Genomic DNA, 17,197 nt, shown 5'->3' with positions numbered 1-17,197 from the left:
TCAGTACATCCAGAGGCCCTCTGACATGGTGAGCATACAGTAGTTCAAATGGCGAGAACCCCGTGGATGCATGAGGCACCTCCCTATATGCAAACAGAAGGAATGGAAGCCACTTGTCCCAGTCCTTGCCTGTGTCAGAAACATACTTCCTCAGCATAGTTTTCAGGGTCTGGTTGAAACGTTCAACAATACCATCAGTCTGAGGATGGTAAGGGGTGGTTCGTACTCTCTTTATGCCCAGCAATTGATATACTTTTTGTAAGGTGTGGCTCATGAAGTTTGGACCCTGATCTGTGAGCACTTCCTGAGGTATTCCAACCTGCGAGAAAAATCGTAGGAGTACCGTGGCTATTTGCTTAGCTGTGACCTCTCGTAACGGGTATGCCTCAGGGTACCTAGTAGCGTAATCGCAAATAACCAAGATAAATCGGTTCCCCCTCTGACTCTTTTCCACAGGCCCAACTACGTCAATTCCTATTCGCTTAAAAGGAGTGTCAATTACAGGAAGTGGTATAAGGGGTGCGTAGGCAGGCGTACGGCCAGTAGTGAGCTGACATTCTGGACAAGATTTACAGAACTCCTTAACCTCACTGTACATCTTTGGCCAATAAAATCTTTTTGCAATTCGCATTAATGTCTTCATAAAAGCCAAGTGACCTGCCCAGGGAATAGAATGCCCAAGTTCTAACACCTCCTTCCTGTATGCCTTAGGTACTACCAGCTGCAGTCCTTCTTCCTTACTTTGTCGGTACAAAAGACTATTTTGTACAACAAAAGTCTCACCAAGCAAAGTTACAACACCCTCATTTTCCTCAGCCTGTTTAAAACATTCCGTCAAGGTTGAGTCCTCACGCTGAAGTTGGGCTAAATTACCAGGGACAAGTAAGTCTGCTTCAGTGAGTTCGGGTTCTTCTTCCCCTTCCTCAGCTTCCTCTGAAGTTTCCAACAACCCCTCAACCCACTCCCTGCGTTTCTGCAGCCTTTCCTGCTCTGTAGGCCGTGACTCACCTAAACTAGTCTCAGAGCTGAAGGGCATTTCTTGCAGTGTGTCTGGTGTTATTTCTTGGGGCTGTGGGACCTGAGTAAGCTGCTTTGCTTGGGCTCTCGTTACCACGCCACACCATACAGTCTCTTGCACCAATTCAGCTAGTATAGGGAAGTCAGTACCTAACAGTACAGGATAGGGCAGCTTGGTAGCAACACCCACATTCATCAGATATGACTGATTACAGACCTCAATATAAACCTCAGCAGTAGGCAACTCTGTGCTATCCCCATGCACACAACAAACTGTTACTGCATCTCCTTCACTCCAGGAATCTCTGGGTATATACTGGGCCTGTACCAGCGTATGGGCACAACCTGTGTCCACCAACGCTGAAAGCGGTTTACCATTTAACAGTACAGTGATGACTGGCTCTCGATCAGGCTGTGTTCTCAACTGTTCTGGCCGGGGCATATAACAAAGACCAGTTGTCTTGGGCTTTTTGAGTGGACAAAGGGGCCTAGTATGACCTGGCTCACCACAGTTATAACATATAATGAAACTGATCTTAACTGTTGTCTGGGGGATTGTGGCCGATGTTGGTTTAGAATGAATGGGCCTAAAGATTTTAGGGCCACTTTGAGAGTTTGAACCGACCCCCAACCCATCAGACTTACCCTTCACAGAGTGGAGGATGCCAGCATATCGAGTAGTTCCAGGTCCCTTCCGTGCAGCAATGTAGGCCTCAACCAATGTTGCAGCCTCTGCGGCGGTGTCAGGATCTCTTTCCTTTACCCAAGTCCTCACCTCAGGATACAACACTCGCAGGTACTGCTCCAGCACAAGGGACTCCATAATGTCCCTCTTATTACTTTGCTCATAGTGTACCCATTTAGAGAACAAGTCCTTCAGTCGGATGTAGAGTTCCGTAGGGCTCTCATCGGCAGGGGTATTAAAGGACCGGAATCTCAACCGGTATGTCTCTGCACCGATTTCGTATTTTGTTAGAATTGCAGCTTTTACTTGGTCGTAGTCTCGGGTTTGGGAGGGGTTCATGGCCACAAAAGCACCTCGGGCCTTGCCAGTTAGCAAGGGAATAAGACGAACAGCCCAGTCACCCCTTGGCCACTGATACACCTCTGCCAGTCTTTCAAAAGTTGTAAGGTAGTGTTCAATATCATCACTGTCCTCCAGCTTGGCTATCCGAGGTTCATGGTCTATCACCCGCTTTGCAGCTCCTTCCGAACCTCCATGTCTTGTCCGCTCCATGTCTAGCTGCATTTGGGTGACCTGGTGGCTGAGGACCTTGTAATTCTGTTCGCGACGAGAAGCCTCCCTCTCCTGCCTTTCATCCCGATCCTTTTGATACTGCATGAAGGACTGGAACATTTGTGCCAGCGCTGTGACGGCAACATCTCCCCCAGTGGCTGGGATTTCCGTAGGCAGCAATCTCTCCTCGGCAGCACCTCCCACAGCACCTTGGTCCATTACTGCATCTGAGCCCTCTACAGGCTGACCCCTCGTTTTGGGTGCCATGTCAGCCGGGCATTACCTTATGCAGGCACGTCACTCACTGGTGGAAGGATCCCACTTCTGACACCATATGTAGGAAGGCCAACCAGTTGGAGTGGAAAAGGGAAATGACGTGCTGTACAAAAAGGTCGATGCAAAATCCAAAAATGGTGGTTTATTGTAAGGTGCTAAAATATTTACAGTGCATGAGAAGACAAAAATAAATAAAAACTGTACAAAAAAGAAAAGAAAACAGCAACAATGTGCTAATTTTGGCTAAACCAATTGGCCCAAGATCGCAACACTGCACAGTATGAGCTTCCTCTGAGTCCACAATCAGAACTGGTATCCTTTCAGACAGCAAGCCTATTTATAGGCTGAAGCCCCACCTATAGGGCATACCAACTACAGGTACAAACTAAAACATTTGTAACAGTCAAATTAAATAATCTAAACACCCAACACAACACTTAAACCTTCCAAACAGCTAAAACAACAACCATTAACAGAGAAAGAGTTTAACAACAAATTAATTGACAAAAACAACGGTTTCTAAATCCCCCCCTCTGACATCACACCAAAATGGCATCTTCCACAGGAAGTGATGTGGCGGTTGCTTTAAAAGACAGTTTAACCTGGATTATGGGTTTGGTTGTACAGAGTGTGAACCGGGAAGTTTAACTGCAATAAGGTTTGTGGGAAATATGTGGAAAAATAAAGGTAATTATCATATGAATTATTGTGTTTTCTGGCATTCTGTTATTATAGACAAATAATGACAAACTTTAAGAAAAACTATAAAGAGTTGAACTATAACAAAACACAGCAGTAACAAACCTTAGACTGAACAAAACAAAAACTCCATAACACCTTCCTGATGTGTACACAGATGTTGATATTGCCGGCAATGCACAGTATCAGTGAAATGGATGTATGTAAGTCCAAGTTTATAAAGTCACCAGGTTAACCTGTGACAGTAGCAATACACTATCTTAGATACTGAATCATGCATGTAAAGAATCTGAAGCTCAGGCAGTTCAATCTCACGTACAGAACGTGTTTGCGTTGAACGACATACTCTTGAAAAATGTCCAAACTTTTGACAATTATTGCACTTCACAGAAACTGCAGGTCCACATAGATCCACAACGATAACATGCACGAGTCGAGGAAGTAGCAGAAAACTTTGAGGACTTTCTTTTGTACCGATCACCAGCAGGCACACCCGTTGTTTGTATTGGTTGAACAGGTACTGAAGTCTGATTTGAAATCATCTTAGCTTGTTCAGCAGCAGCCTCCATTTGTGTAGTAATAGTAATAGCCTTGTTAAGAGTCAAATCAATCTCCAACAGCAACCGTTCTCAATACCATGGCTGTTTACATTCTCCACTAATTGATCTCGCAACATTTCATCATTATTAATAGCAAACTCACATGTGGCTGCAAGGTCCCGTAGAGAAGCAACATACTGCAGGATTGTTTCCCCTGATGCTTGAATTCGTTTCCTGAATGCATGACGTTCAGCAACAACATTACGTCGAGGAATAAAGTGCAGTTTCAAAGTTTCAATAGCATCCTCCATTGTCTCTCCTTGATTTGGAAAAGTATAAAACAGTCTCTGGCCTTCTGTTCCAAGGCAATGAAGAAACAAAGCTCTCTTTCTTGCAACTGGCCAGTCATCCCCTGATACATTTACAACAAGTAAGTAGTTCTCAAACATCTTTAGCCAGACGTCGAAAGGTATGGATGGCTCACCAGGACATGGCAAGAATGGTGTAGGAAATGAAGCAACAGCAGACATCTTTCATGAAGAAAAGCAAAATCCTCGTCGCCAATTTGTTATAGTTAAATCCTGGTAAGCATGAGGACAAGGTCATTCTCCATTCTTAGTGTTTTATTCAGCTTCCACAAGCAAGCCAACGTGGACAGGCATTACATTGATTGCTAGCAGGTGTGTCCCCTCTCATTCTTACTCTACACCTTTTATAAGACATGGATATGGACCCCAGCACCACCTCCTGACCAGTACATAAACACAACAAAAATGCTGAACTCGGCATAACACCTGTTAGCGGTTTTGCCTCTTGAATGCGCGCGCATCCAGTATTGTTTGTAGGCTATACAAGAAACCCGTCTACCCTGGTTTTCCCGTTCCTGTCTTGCTCTCTGGATTGTTTGGAATGATTTACTGTGCTCTGGCCTTCTGCCTGCTTAGTGGACCATACCTTTGGATTGTGTTATAAATAAACTGCACTTGGATCTTTTCTTGGTTAAATGAAGACAAGAGTAAATAAAGGGAATTAAGTAAAACATTTTCATAAATTAGTAACATCATATTTCCCCTAACAAAGGTAAGAAGAAATGTAAAAGTTATTAAAGAACATTATAAAGAAGTTGATTTAAGTTATTTAGTTGATAAGTGACACTTTTCCTTTGAAACTTATGTGCATGTATTCAAATGTTGATACATGTAAAAGGCACATGTATCTATCCACACAAGAGGAAAAAAGTCTGCTCATCAGGGGAAAACAGAAGCTGACCCGTGCGACAGAAATCCATGTCCGCGCGCATATGTATTTCCTAGTAACTGCAGCGCACACATCTGAGCACACCGATGTGGTTGCGCTATTGATGTATAGGCTATAAAAACATGACGAAATAAAAGTTTGTAAAAAAATACAAATAATCTTATTTTGATTTATTATTGGCTTCTGTAGATGGACAATGAAAAAATCAGAAATTTATAAATCTACTGAGTCGCTGTCCTCAGTGAAAGGTATCCCTTTTTTTTGGCAGTTTTCTGGAGGCCCACCTACAATCATAATCCTGGCGCCGCTAGTGCATGTAGGCAGAGCTGGTCTACGGAGAGCCTGCCCACTCCCTATTAAGTCGTATTGTACCGAATTTTGGTTGTAGTTCCACCAGAGTTCCACTGGGAGCGATCGGCCCCAAGTGCAAAATGAACGGGAGTCTATGGAGCTGGACGGCTAAATTTGTCTCTTTCACCCGATTGCCGTTGAGAAATCTCAGATTTGATTGTAGGTTTTGCAAGTTCAACATGGGTTATAAGTCGAAAGTTGAATGAACGAGTACTTATGTCCTTTCATTTCTTACAGGTTGAGTTGTTGTTGCCCATAACACGCTAGCATTCTGCTAATGAATGCTGATTGGTCAGTGAAGGACTGATTACGACCAGAGATAGCCCTACCGATTGATGGCATTGTGGCATCCGAAGCGGGACCAGAATGTCTTCTAGCAATAACTCTTCTAGCACGTGTATTTACCGCTGTCAGCTGTGTTGTCGATGCCTCGAGAGAAAAGAAAGTGCAGAGCCCGAAAGCACCAAAGTGACTGAATGATTGCTGTAAAGCAGTATCTCTGGTCGTACGATGTGTATGACGTCATTGACATTTTAAAAGACTTTTTAAAGCAAATAAGTGACTCTAAAAAAATCTAACATCCAGCAATGTGTAATTTCTTTGCATCTCCTTTCGAATACAACATTCAAATTACTAGACAAAAAATTATATCCTGAGAAAAGTGGATTTTGAGGGGTATAGCTCCATAGACCTCCATTCATTCTGCACTCGTCCTGTGAGTGCCCTCATATGGAATCAGAGTGGAACTGCAACCAGTTCAGAAGCCGGAAGTGTAGCGAGAGTGAAACTTCTCCCCTTATTAGACATTCTCTGATGTAGGTTAGCCTGGCTCCGCCCTCCTATGTACTTCCGCTCAGTTTTCATTTTCCTACAGTACTACGTCCATAGACATAAACTGGACACAGCGACCCCATAGGTTTCAACAGAGAAAAGTGAAGTCAATTCACCTTTGGCTAAGCCCCGCCCCCCTTAGTTACTGTTGCTACCTCCGACAGCTTCATCTGGGCTCTGGTTTGGTATCAACATGGCTTACGCTGTGACAGCTTTTCCTGCTGAAATTTTATCAAACTTTTATAAAGCAGCAAATAAAGTGTCCGATAGAAGTAGGCAAAAGGGGCTGCAGTATGCGTTCGAAGGCTATATTCAAGACATACAGGTGAAACGCAAGCAACAACAAGGCATCCAAATAGAGGCAAAAGCATAACGGTCACAGTCAAAAAATGGACCACCGCATATCCTAATCGAGACGGAGGCTGGGACTAACAATATCAGGAGAAACACTGTTCGTGCAAAGCTGGGTAAGCCAACTGACTACGCGAGTATAAAGTTGTATTTATTAGCAGCGTGTGCTAGCGTATCAACAATTAGGGTAGAGAACCGAAATTATGACCTAAACCAGCATAAAACTGTCTAACTAGTATAACTTCACAGTAAGGTTAAAAGCTAAATGTATCTTAGAGCAAAAGTGTGTTGTTGATCTTGAGGGGTTTCGCTGACCGTGAGGACGTCCACACAGTTTAATCCAAAGACGACACTTGTCAGTATTTAACAGTATTTAAACGGTTTTGGGAAGGGGAAAAAACGGACACCCCCCTCCAACCTCTCTGGGAAACGCGTATCTGTGTTACAAATGCCCCAGGCACAACGTTTAACCATATTTTTAATAAAACGACGACCTAATAGCCTGCCGAGACCAAAAATATGAGACGCCTGTGTTGAAGTCAATGGAGCGCTGTGAAAAAGTGTCGGAACCTCTGTGGGAGCTCGTTCTTGGCTGTGCTGTGATTGGTCAATCTACATTCTAGGGCGTGGCTTAGCCAAAGGCGAATTAGAAGCACTCACTTCCTGATGGCTGGGCGAACTGCGCAGGTTCAAACTGAGCTTGACGACGTAGATGTGACGTGAGCAACCTGTAGGTCTTCTAGTAGCTGAGCCAAGAGAAATCTGAATCATTCCCTTCCGAATCTCGCAGAGATGGAGAGCGTGAGTATTAGCTGTCCATGAGCTAGCAGTGGGAGCAACTTTATCACTCTCTGTGGGCTTCTCTCTTGACTTTATGCCTCCACGTCCCCCGGTTGCTTGCGAGCTTCTCTGCATGTCCATACGGTAATTTCTCAACTTGTGCGACAGAGTCGCGCGGTTATGACGCAATCGTTAGCCTATTTTTACAAAAACTGCTTCTTTGGGGCCATAACGTAAGATACAAGGTAATGGAGCCTTTTATACATTTTTGTGTTTCTTTAGAAATAAACAATGGACAAATGGAGTCTTTAAACGCCTCAGATGTAAAGTTATTCGGTGTCAAAGTGACGCCAAAATGAATGGGAATGCTAACAGCAGGTGGGGGTCCGCTAGCCAATGGCGGCGCCCGGGGAAGCTTCAGTATCCGGCGGATGGATTACCCCCTTGACTATGTCTGGGTTTGTGGTGTATTCTTGTGTTTTCTCCAAATTTTTACCGTTCCAATCAGCGAACAGAGGGAGTGGCTGAGTGACAGAGGGAGTGGCTACTTATCACAATGAGGGGATGTAGCTCAGTAGAGCGAATGCTTTGCATGTATGAGGTCCTGGGTTCAATCTCCAAGCAATGTTGGACTATTAAGTCAAGGCATCACATATGATGTCGAACTTCTTTAACTTCAGTAAACACAGAAATGAACCGATCAACCTCTGCAGTCTGCTCAGCCATGAACTGTGGCCGAAAGCTGATGACGTAACATGCAGGTAGGCCCGCCCTCACGTGATACTGATTGGTCGATTGATAAGCTTAAATCTGATTGGCACACACACAAATCCAAGGCGATTCACATTTGCACATTCATGGATAAACTCTTACATTTTATTCAAAGGTTTTTGTGCACAGTTGTAACTACGAATTGTGTTTTGCATTTGTGAAATGTATTTTATGAATATATAAATATATATATTTTTTGCGCATATGAATTGCTTTTTGTGAAGAAGAAAAAATTCACGCATGTGATTTTTTGACTGCGTGTGTGAATCACGTTTTTTGAGGGAATTATAATTGAGACTAATCCGCGTCCATAGCAGCTTAATTATAGTGTTTTATTTTGTTTTTATCCTAGCCTATACCTACTAACGTTACATACACACCAAAAAATTGTGTATACAAAGTGTTGTATAATATATATTAGTTTTTGTTGGGTCTTTCCTATTAATTATATTTTGAATTAACATTCAGCATTTCTTTGTAGCCTGTCACAGTTTGCCTCCTGCGCTCGCTCTAACATTGGCGTCAGTTAACGGACTGGTTAAAACCTTTGTTGAGGAAAACTGTTAGCACCGTAAGTTAACTGGATATCAAGCCAACAAACTGGAAATGGCAAACGATACAAACGCTTCTTGGAAAACAACCGTTATAATCAGCACCTCACCTCAGGTTGGTTTTCCGTGTGTACGTTACGTTGGCTGGCTATAACGTTACAGCTTGTTAACGTTTATATAGGTTGTAGTTGTCATAACTTTAAGTAAAATATTTTGTTCTGTTTTTGATTGTTAACGTTACTAATCTAACGCATTGACCGACTGAATCACACTTATTTATGCGCGTATCTGCTTTTATTTTGTATTGTCTTCGCAGTGTGATGAACCCTCACAGATTCTTTTAGCGCAGCAGCACAGGATTCGCCGCTCGGACAACATTCTGTCCTCTTCTTTTGTTTTCCCCTTGTCAGGTAAAAAGTAGTTCAACTTTAACTTTAAAATGATATCCTACTTGATGTGTTATGTTTTTTCATTGCAGTAACGAACGAAAACTTGTACGTTATGTGCAGCTCAATGTGCAGAAGCTTCCGCTAGTTCAGAACTGCTGGTCTGCCTGTCCATCACAATGTAACGTTACACGTTAGAGCAATCAGCCTGGCAACAAACATTTTCATCATAAATAATCTTCACAAAAGAACACAACTTTGATATATTTTGAACCCTAAATTCAATTGGCAGAAGTGAATAGCTAAACGTAGGACGAATGCTAGCTATAGTCCCATTTAGCCACTTGTTAGCCTTTTTCAGGACAAAATCAAATCATCAAAAAAACCTCAGAGGTATTACTGATGTATTTATTTCATGTTGTAAAATAAAATGTGAAAAAAATGTGTAAAGGGGTAGCTGCAGGGGCAAAAAAACAACAACAAAAAAAACGATATAAATAACATAAAAGAGATAGGAGGAGTGTGGTATTACAAAGCGTAGAAGAGAGGTGTATGTCTGGTAATGTAGGGGAGAGCTGGGACAGTTGAAACACTTTTCAGATAAACGTCATTTTCTAAGATTGACTTTGAACGTTCATTCAGGCAGGACGGTTGCAACACAGGGGTGGGACGGAAACATAACAGTTTAAATGGCAACTATTCATCTAATGCTTGTTTTTATGAACAATACCTGACAAGGTATTGTTCATAAACTTATGTATATTGTTACAAACATATTTTGTAATTTATTTAATTTTAAAGGTTAATTTTAACCATTTTTGTTCTATCACCCAATAAACATAGGCGATAAGCCTATGCGCATTTTGTGTAATCTTTCTAATAGGCTTTTTTGACGAATACAGACATCCGTTTAGAATTCATTTTCTTACATTTCTTCCTGGGGGCTGTTCCATAAAACAAGATTAGAATACAAGCCAGACTTATTTTGGTTAGTCAGACTTATTTTCGGTTGATTCTGTTTCATAAAGCAAACTTAAAATAGTTCAAACTCAGTTACCCTGGCAACTTATGCTGGGAAACTAGCCTGGTCCAGGGCAGGCTAACTGTCAGGCTAAGCCTCAGTTGTTGCACAGATCCTCTAACACTGACCAATAGGAACACAATTACTGACAATCTCTCATACCATTATTTGACTTTATTAACCACTATAAGTCCAAAAATAAATATACAGTAAAGAAAATCAACTTAAAATATATATATATATAAATAAATATAGCTGCAAGCAGCGATTACGGGCCCAAGCCGGTGGCACCGCCACCCCGGTGCCTTTAGTTACACTAAAGGCACCGAGGTGGCGGTGCCACCGGCTTGGGCCCTCCATCGCTGCTTGCAGCTATATTTATATATATATATATATATATATATATATATATATATATATATATATATATATATATATAAACCGCCACCCCGGTGCCTTTAGGGTTCCTGTGCACGACGGGCAATAACGTAACTCCGCTTTGACTGTCGAGAAGAAGTCTGCTTTAGAGCTTGCATCAGTGTGGGTTCTGCAAAAGTGCGCATCGAGGGCACATATCAACCACAAAGTATGCGTGAGCACCCTTCTGAAACCTAAAATGAAAAATTAGACACCCTACAGTCTCATGGACTTAACGGTAACGGACACATGAAATCAGCAGCCATTGTAAGTACACAAGACCAAAAATTAATATGAAGTGTGGTATATATATTCATTGAAATTACTGTACTTTAAAACACTTGTTTGAAAGAAAAAACACATGTATACATAGTATAAAACACTAGATGCCACAATATACCTATTTTTTATAGAGTCTTTCTGCCCCCCTCCCCACACACACAGAGACAGGGGGGCTGTCTGTGTGTGTGCCCTCCCTCCCCTCCCCACACAGACACACACGGGGGGGGAGTGTCAGACAGACAGACAGACAGACACACACACACACACACACACACACACACACACACACACACACACACACACACAGAATGGCAGGGGGAACTCTGTCGGAGAGAGACAAAACCACATTCAAACCAAAATATCTGACTTCCTGTTGGTCGGAGCTAATGACTGTAAATGAGAAAGTTGTCCGGCTCGATAAGCACAATATACATACCGAGTTTTGTGACTGTAGGTAAAAATAACCCCCCCACTTTAGTCAAAAGCATCTTGAAAGTAACACACTTCCTGCTGCCAGTTGGTGGCGCTATAACTTTGACTCACATTAGTTACATCCATGTGATCGGCCTCTTACAAAAAACACACTACTGAAGTTTCATCAAGATCAGTTAATGTATGAAGACGTTATAACACATCGTGTTTCTCTTTTCTCGCCATAAATTTGTTTCCTCGCCATGGCCAAACCGTTCGAGATATCAAAAATCCGTCCGCAATTTAGCATTCTCAATGTCTTGACTTCATGCTGACCGAGTTTGGTGAAGATCAAATTAAATTTCTTGGAGGAGTATATAAAATTCCAGGGGCGTGCGTTTTCATACAACCCATAATAGCCGACTTCCTGTTGGGCTGGCGTAAAACTTAGAGCACGAAAGTTGTTCGGCCCGATGAGATCTATATGTGTACCGAGTTTCATACTAATTCATGCAATATTCAGTTTGATATAGGGACCAAGTTTTCGGACCCCGTTAAAGGGGGCGCTGTTGAGCCCCCCTGCCACGCCCGGGTACCAGCTTCAGCCCGGCCCTGATGGCCGCAGGTTCTGACCTGTGTGCAAAGTTTCAAGAGTTTTCGAGCACGTTAAGGGCCCCAAAAGTGCCCGAGAAGTCCCACACAGCAGAGAAAGGGTTAAAATAAAGCCCCCCTCCTCTCTCACACACACAGACACTGAGAGAGACTGGCAAAATTCCCATCAAATCACATTCAAACCAAAATATCTGACTTCCTGTTGGTCGGAGCTAATGACTGTCAATTAGAAAGTTGTCCGGCTCGGGGAGATAAATATAAATACCGATTTTTGTTACTGTAGGTAAAACTAATACCCCATTTTTGACTAAAGGTGGCGCTACTGAGCCCCTTACCACGCCCGTTTCTGAAACTTCACACATGCCTAGTACCTAATAAATCTGATATGCATGTTGAGTTTCATGCAATTTGAAGCATGTTAAGAGCCTCAAATGCACCCAAAAAGAATATAAAAGTTTAAAGCGTTGCCATGGCAACAGTATTTAAGATATCAATAATTCTTTCCCAGGTCTACATCTGCCGTGTGTTTACATTATACACATAAAGTTTGAAGCAAATCGGGTAAAAATAAGAGGGTGAATTCAAAGCATTTTGAAAGTGACACACTTCCTGCTGCCAGTTGGTGGCGCTATAACTTTGACTCACAATAGTCACATCCATGTGATCGGCCTCTTACAACGAACACACTGCTGAAGTTTCATCAAGATCAATTAATGTATGAGGATGTTATAACACACTTCCTGTTTCCAATATTCGCCATAAATTCGTTTCCTCGCCACGGCCAAACCGTTCGAGATATCAAAAATCCCCTCGCAATTTATCATCCTCCATGTCTTGACTTCATGCACACCGAGTTTCGTGGTGATTGGTTGAATCGTCTAGGAGGAGTACTTTAAATTCCATTGCATGTGTTTTTTAAACTACGCCAAATAGCCGACTTCCTGTTGGGCTGGGGTAAAAAGTCAGAGCACGAAGGATATATGAACCGATGAGATCTATAAGTGTACCGAGTTTCATATTATTACACGCAAGCGTGTTTGATTTATGGACCAAGTTTTCGGACCGCGTTCCAGGGGGCGCTGTCGAGCCTCCCTGCCACGCCCGGGTACCAGCTTCAGTCCGGCTCTAATGGCCGCGGGTTCTGACATTTGTGCAAAGTTTCAAGAGTTTTTGAGCACGTTAAGGCCCCCAAAAGTGCCCAAAAGGTAGTAATATAATAATAATGAAGAATAATCCGAAGGAAAACAATAGGGCCTTCGCCTTTTCAAGGCTTGGGCCCTAATAAGGCAATGATAAATTAGACAATATAGACCTACAAACATATGTTGGGGTTTATATACATATATAAATATATATAGGCTATATACATATATATCCTACAGGTTTTCTTTTCTTACTGGCTCAATGTTTTGTGATTTTATTAGATAGTTTAAAAAATTTATTAAATAAATAAATGTACTTTATTATGTCTTTCAATTCAAATACATTTCACAATTATACAAATGGACAGTTCCTTTAAAGACATAATATTTCCCCCCAATACATCTTATTTTTCCTTCTACTTTTTTCTTTTGTGATAATACCCACCAACACATAAAAACAATTAGAACAACAACCATTAAGTACATAGTTAGACACTTTTACATATGAAAAAAAATGGAAAAAATCAAACATTCACATATTTATATCAAACTCTTATAATGACACATAATTCATAATAAGTTATTAAATTAATATCATTTAAATATCAAATATTAAATAATTAAATAAATAAAATAACAAATAACTAGAATTAAGGGAGGGAAGGTTATTTAGTTATAGGCTAATGTATTCCTTTATTTTATGGAATATTCTTTGATTTTAGAGTTGCACATATCTTTTCAAAATGTATACTTTTGCTCTTAATTTCATGTTATCCTCTTCATAATGCACTGTATAAACTAAATCTAACCAAACCTTCTTGCTTTCTCCAAAAAAAGAAGATTGCTTTAAAAGCTGTAATTCCTAGCATTCTAATTAAATAAGTATAAGTCATTTTTTTAAGTAGGTTAGGTCCTAAACCCAAAAACTATATTTTGTATCTTTATTATATTTGGTTTCTTTAAAAAAAATTATTCCCTGAATTAGGCCTACTTCTGTTTAATTGTTTTATTATAAGTATAAAATTAGTGTAATGAGATATACTGTAAGTTCACTGCAACTGATCCAACATCCTAAAGATAAATTATTATAATCAGAAGATATTATCATAAAATATCGCATAGCCTATTAATTTTCAAAGCAAAATGTATATTAGTCAGAATTATTGCGCTCCTATTTGGCGCGCATGCGCGCAGCAGCGCTCGTTCAATGTGAAGTTTACAGCAAAATTGAACTATTTGCACGACTTTCTAAGATTTTCAGATGGAGAATATTCCTGTGAAATGTAAGTTTTGCAAACACCATGTCTCAAACGCATAAAACAGCACAAAATATATGCAGTTTGATGGTGGATCGATTTGATCTATGATCGACCTCCAGGGCTGCTTAAGAAACGCGTGCACACGCAGTTATCTAGACTAGATAAACCTGGATCAAATTAGTGGGATTGCGTGAACTTGAATTACCTTTTATGAAACCGCTTTAGCCCCAACTTATTTGTTAGGTTTATTCAAGTCGGGTTTTGGAGTTTAATCCCCGCTTTTCTTAGCATCTTTTATGGAACAGCCCCCTGGAGTCATATTGAGTGTTTACTAGTTGAATAGCCTTAACAGCGGTTTTCCTATGACCAGGTTTAACTGGCAGGAGGCCCTCCTGCCAGTTAAACCTGTTTTGCCCTTAAACTAAAAAACTCTGATATTGCACACTTAAGGGTGTGTTACAGTACTAATACACCTGCCGTATTATCATTACAATGGCACATGAAACAATAAATATAATGTATCGCACGAAAGAATTCACGTACTGCACTCAAAAACAGCTTTCCATGGAATGGAATGGCATGTCGTAAAGAATAAATGTTTTCGCGGGTCTGGTAGGCATTGCGTGTTATACGTGGTGACGAAATTTGACGTAGCCTACATGACGTGAGTGTATTTTCATCCGTCTGGCGTTTCAATCGTCCCGACTCTCCCCTACTTGGTTTGTAGTTAGGTTTTTGTTAAATTTAGAAATGTTAGAAAAGAAGACCAGGTGTCTTCAAAGGCTGACATTTTCTTTCCTCTGTTTTCATTATGTTTTTCCATAGAAATATACTCTAAAATTAAATTAGTCCAATGATTAATGTTATATTTCCAATTTTGGAGGACTACTTTCTTAGCAAGAACTAGAGAGATGAGCAACGGATTCCTGAATTTTTGCGGGATGTGGATTTCAGAGATGTCACCAAGGAGACTCCTTGGCTCAGGATGGTAGACAGTGTCTTAGTGACCGTAATCTAGAAAGAGTAAACTGGTTGACAGAGCCACATGGCATGTAAATAGTCGTCTACCTAAAGTGCATTGTGAACAGATGCTTGTGTTTACTAGGCCCATTATGAACATTTTACTTTGGGTGATGTGAGTTCTATGAATTACGTTATATAGTATAAGCTGGAGGTTTGTGTTAGCAGTCATGGAAAAGGTGTTCTTACTGATTTGTTCCCAGAAATCAGGGGTGGGAGAGAAAGCCAGGTCAAATTCCCACTTGGTAGATGGGAGTGCTGTTGAGGTTAATTTTTTTAGGTTATTGATTTTCATAAGTTCTTCTAAGCTGAGAAGGTTGTAATGTGTTGTTGGTATGTCTGTTTTTTTCTTTAATTTTAAGTCTAAGTTGTTGATATTTAAGGAAATGTTCTCTCCCAACCCCATATTTCTGTGTGAGTGTGTTAAATAACATGAAATGGTTGTTCTCAAATAAGTGATGAAGATGAGTGATCCCCCTTTGTGCCCATGTGGAGAAGTAAAAAGGTTTAAGCAAAAACTGGGTTGTGTCAAAGTGGGGTAAACTTATTTAATTCTAATGATGATTTTGTAATTTGATTCGTTTTCCACCAGGCTGACAGAGTTAAATAGTTAGTAATGCGTTGGCAAAACTTGGATTTCTTGATTGTTTGTGAGAGAAAGGGGAGATCTGCAATTGCGATGTTTGTACATTGGTTTTGTTCCAGTTCTAGCCAAGGGTAATTATGCTTGTGTATATTGATCCATTGAACTAAGTACTGCAATTGATTTGCCAAGAAGTAGTGATGGAAGTTTGCTGCCTCAAGCCCACCATGTGATTTTTTTATTTTGTAGTGTTAAGAGTGATATTCTGTTTTTTTGTTTGTTTGTTTTTTTCAATAAAACTGTGTTGTTAATGAATTAAGAGTTTTCTGTTGTGTTTCTTGTGATATATTGAATAGGTTGAAAAGTCTGCGGACATTATCTGTGGCGTGTCTATTTTTTATGAATCCAGTTTGATCTGGATGAATGAGTGTAGGAGTGACTGTTTCTATTCATGGTTGCTAGCGCTTTATAGCCTGGCAAGCCAGACTTACATCAAGATGTTTAGTCTGGCAACTCTCCATAGACGCGGCTTAATCCGAGGGGCGGGATAAACGGTTGTCTCTCAAAATCCCTCTGCACGCAATAGGATAGCGCTACAACCAACCAGAGCAACGAAGAAGGTGACGTAGTCAGAGCGGCAAAGATCCGGTCCAGCAAAACTCCGAACACTTCTTCCTTTTTTAAGAATGACTTAAGTGCCGTTCTTTGCTCTTTTCTTAAAGAAAAGCTTAACTCCAAGTCCTCCAGAGTCGCGGCCAAAGCCGATTCGAAAGACCGCTGTTCTCCATCCGCAGCTGCCATTCTTTGTTTTCAAGTGGCAGCCGTCGCAACTCTGTCGTCATATGTTAAGCCCGCCCCCGCCTACTCTATACATGACTTGATTGGCCTGAACCAATTTATGTTTTTGCAGCTAGAAGGTCTATGGAGAGTTGCTAGACTGCCCTGGCTGCAAAATACATTTTGCTGCTGCTAGGGTGCTTCTAGATTTCTAGGCTAAGCGCTTTAGTGATCATTTTCAAATCAGTATTAAAAAATAATCGAGGTCGGTAACTAGATGGTTGAGATGGATCTTTGTTGGGTTTTAGTAATGTCATGGCTGCTGTATTCATGTTTGTGGGTTTGGTGGAGGAAGTTTTTATTTCTATAATTACTCTATTAAATAGTGGTGACAATATGTCCCAGAAGTGTTTGTAGAATTCGGCTGGTAATCCATCTGGTCCGGGAGATTTATTGCTAGGAATTTTTTCGAGGGCTTTGGTAAATTCATTCAAACTAAGAGGTGCGTCTAGGGTGTTGGTTTGTTCTACAGTTAATTTTGGTAATACCAGACTGTTTAAAAAATTGTCGATTTCTGATTGTGTGGGTTGGTGAGTGGGGGAATAGAGATTGCTGTAGAAATTCCAA

At 41.0% G+C, this 17,197-nt stretch overlaps 1 protein-coding gene across 7 annotated transcripts in view; it reads left to right on the top strand.

Annotated features, from left to right (window-relative positions):
• Window positions 1-7,914: 7,914 nt before the first annotated feature.
• The window catches only part of cUnh1orf146 (chromosome Un C1orf146 homolog), an 82,132-nt gene continuing 72,849 nt past the window's right edge, over window positions 7,915-17,197 (top strand). For 3 of the 7 annotated variants that reach the window (XR_013799459.1, XR_013799460.1, XM_079627456.1), the window contains exons 1-2: window positions 8,577-8,775; window positions 8,977-9,070. Coding sequence is in view for 5 of the 7 variants with exons in the window: in XM_079627456.1 (XP_079483582.1) it covers window positions 8,716-8,775; window positions 8,977-9,070 (154 nt within the window). In the remaining 2 variants the exon portion in view is untranslated. The other 4 variants (XM_079627455.1, XM_079627453.1, XM_079627454.1 and 1 more) reach the window with 3 other exon arrangements.

Source organism: Phoxinus phoxinus (assembly GCF_949152265.1).
Source record: "Phoxinus phoxinus genome assembly, chromosome: 11".
In the NCBI taxonomy this organism is placed as follows: Eukaryota; Metazoa; Chordata; class Actinopteri; order Cypriniformes; family Leuciscidae; genus Phoxinus; species Phoxinus phoxinus.
Note: the sequence above shows the minus strand (reverse complement) of the source record. Positions and strands in the feature narration are given on the sequence as shown.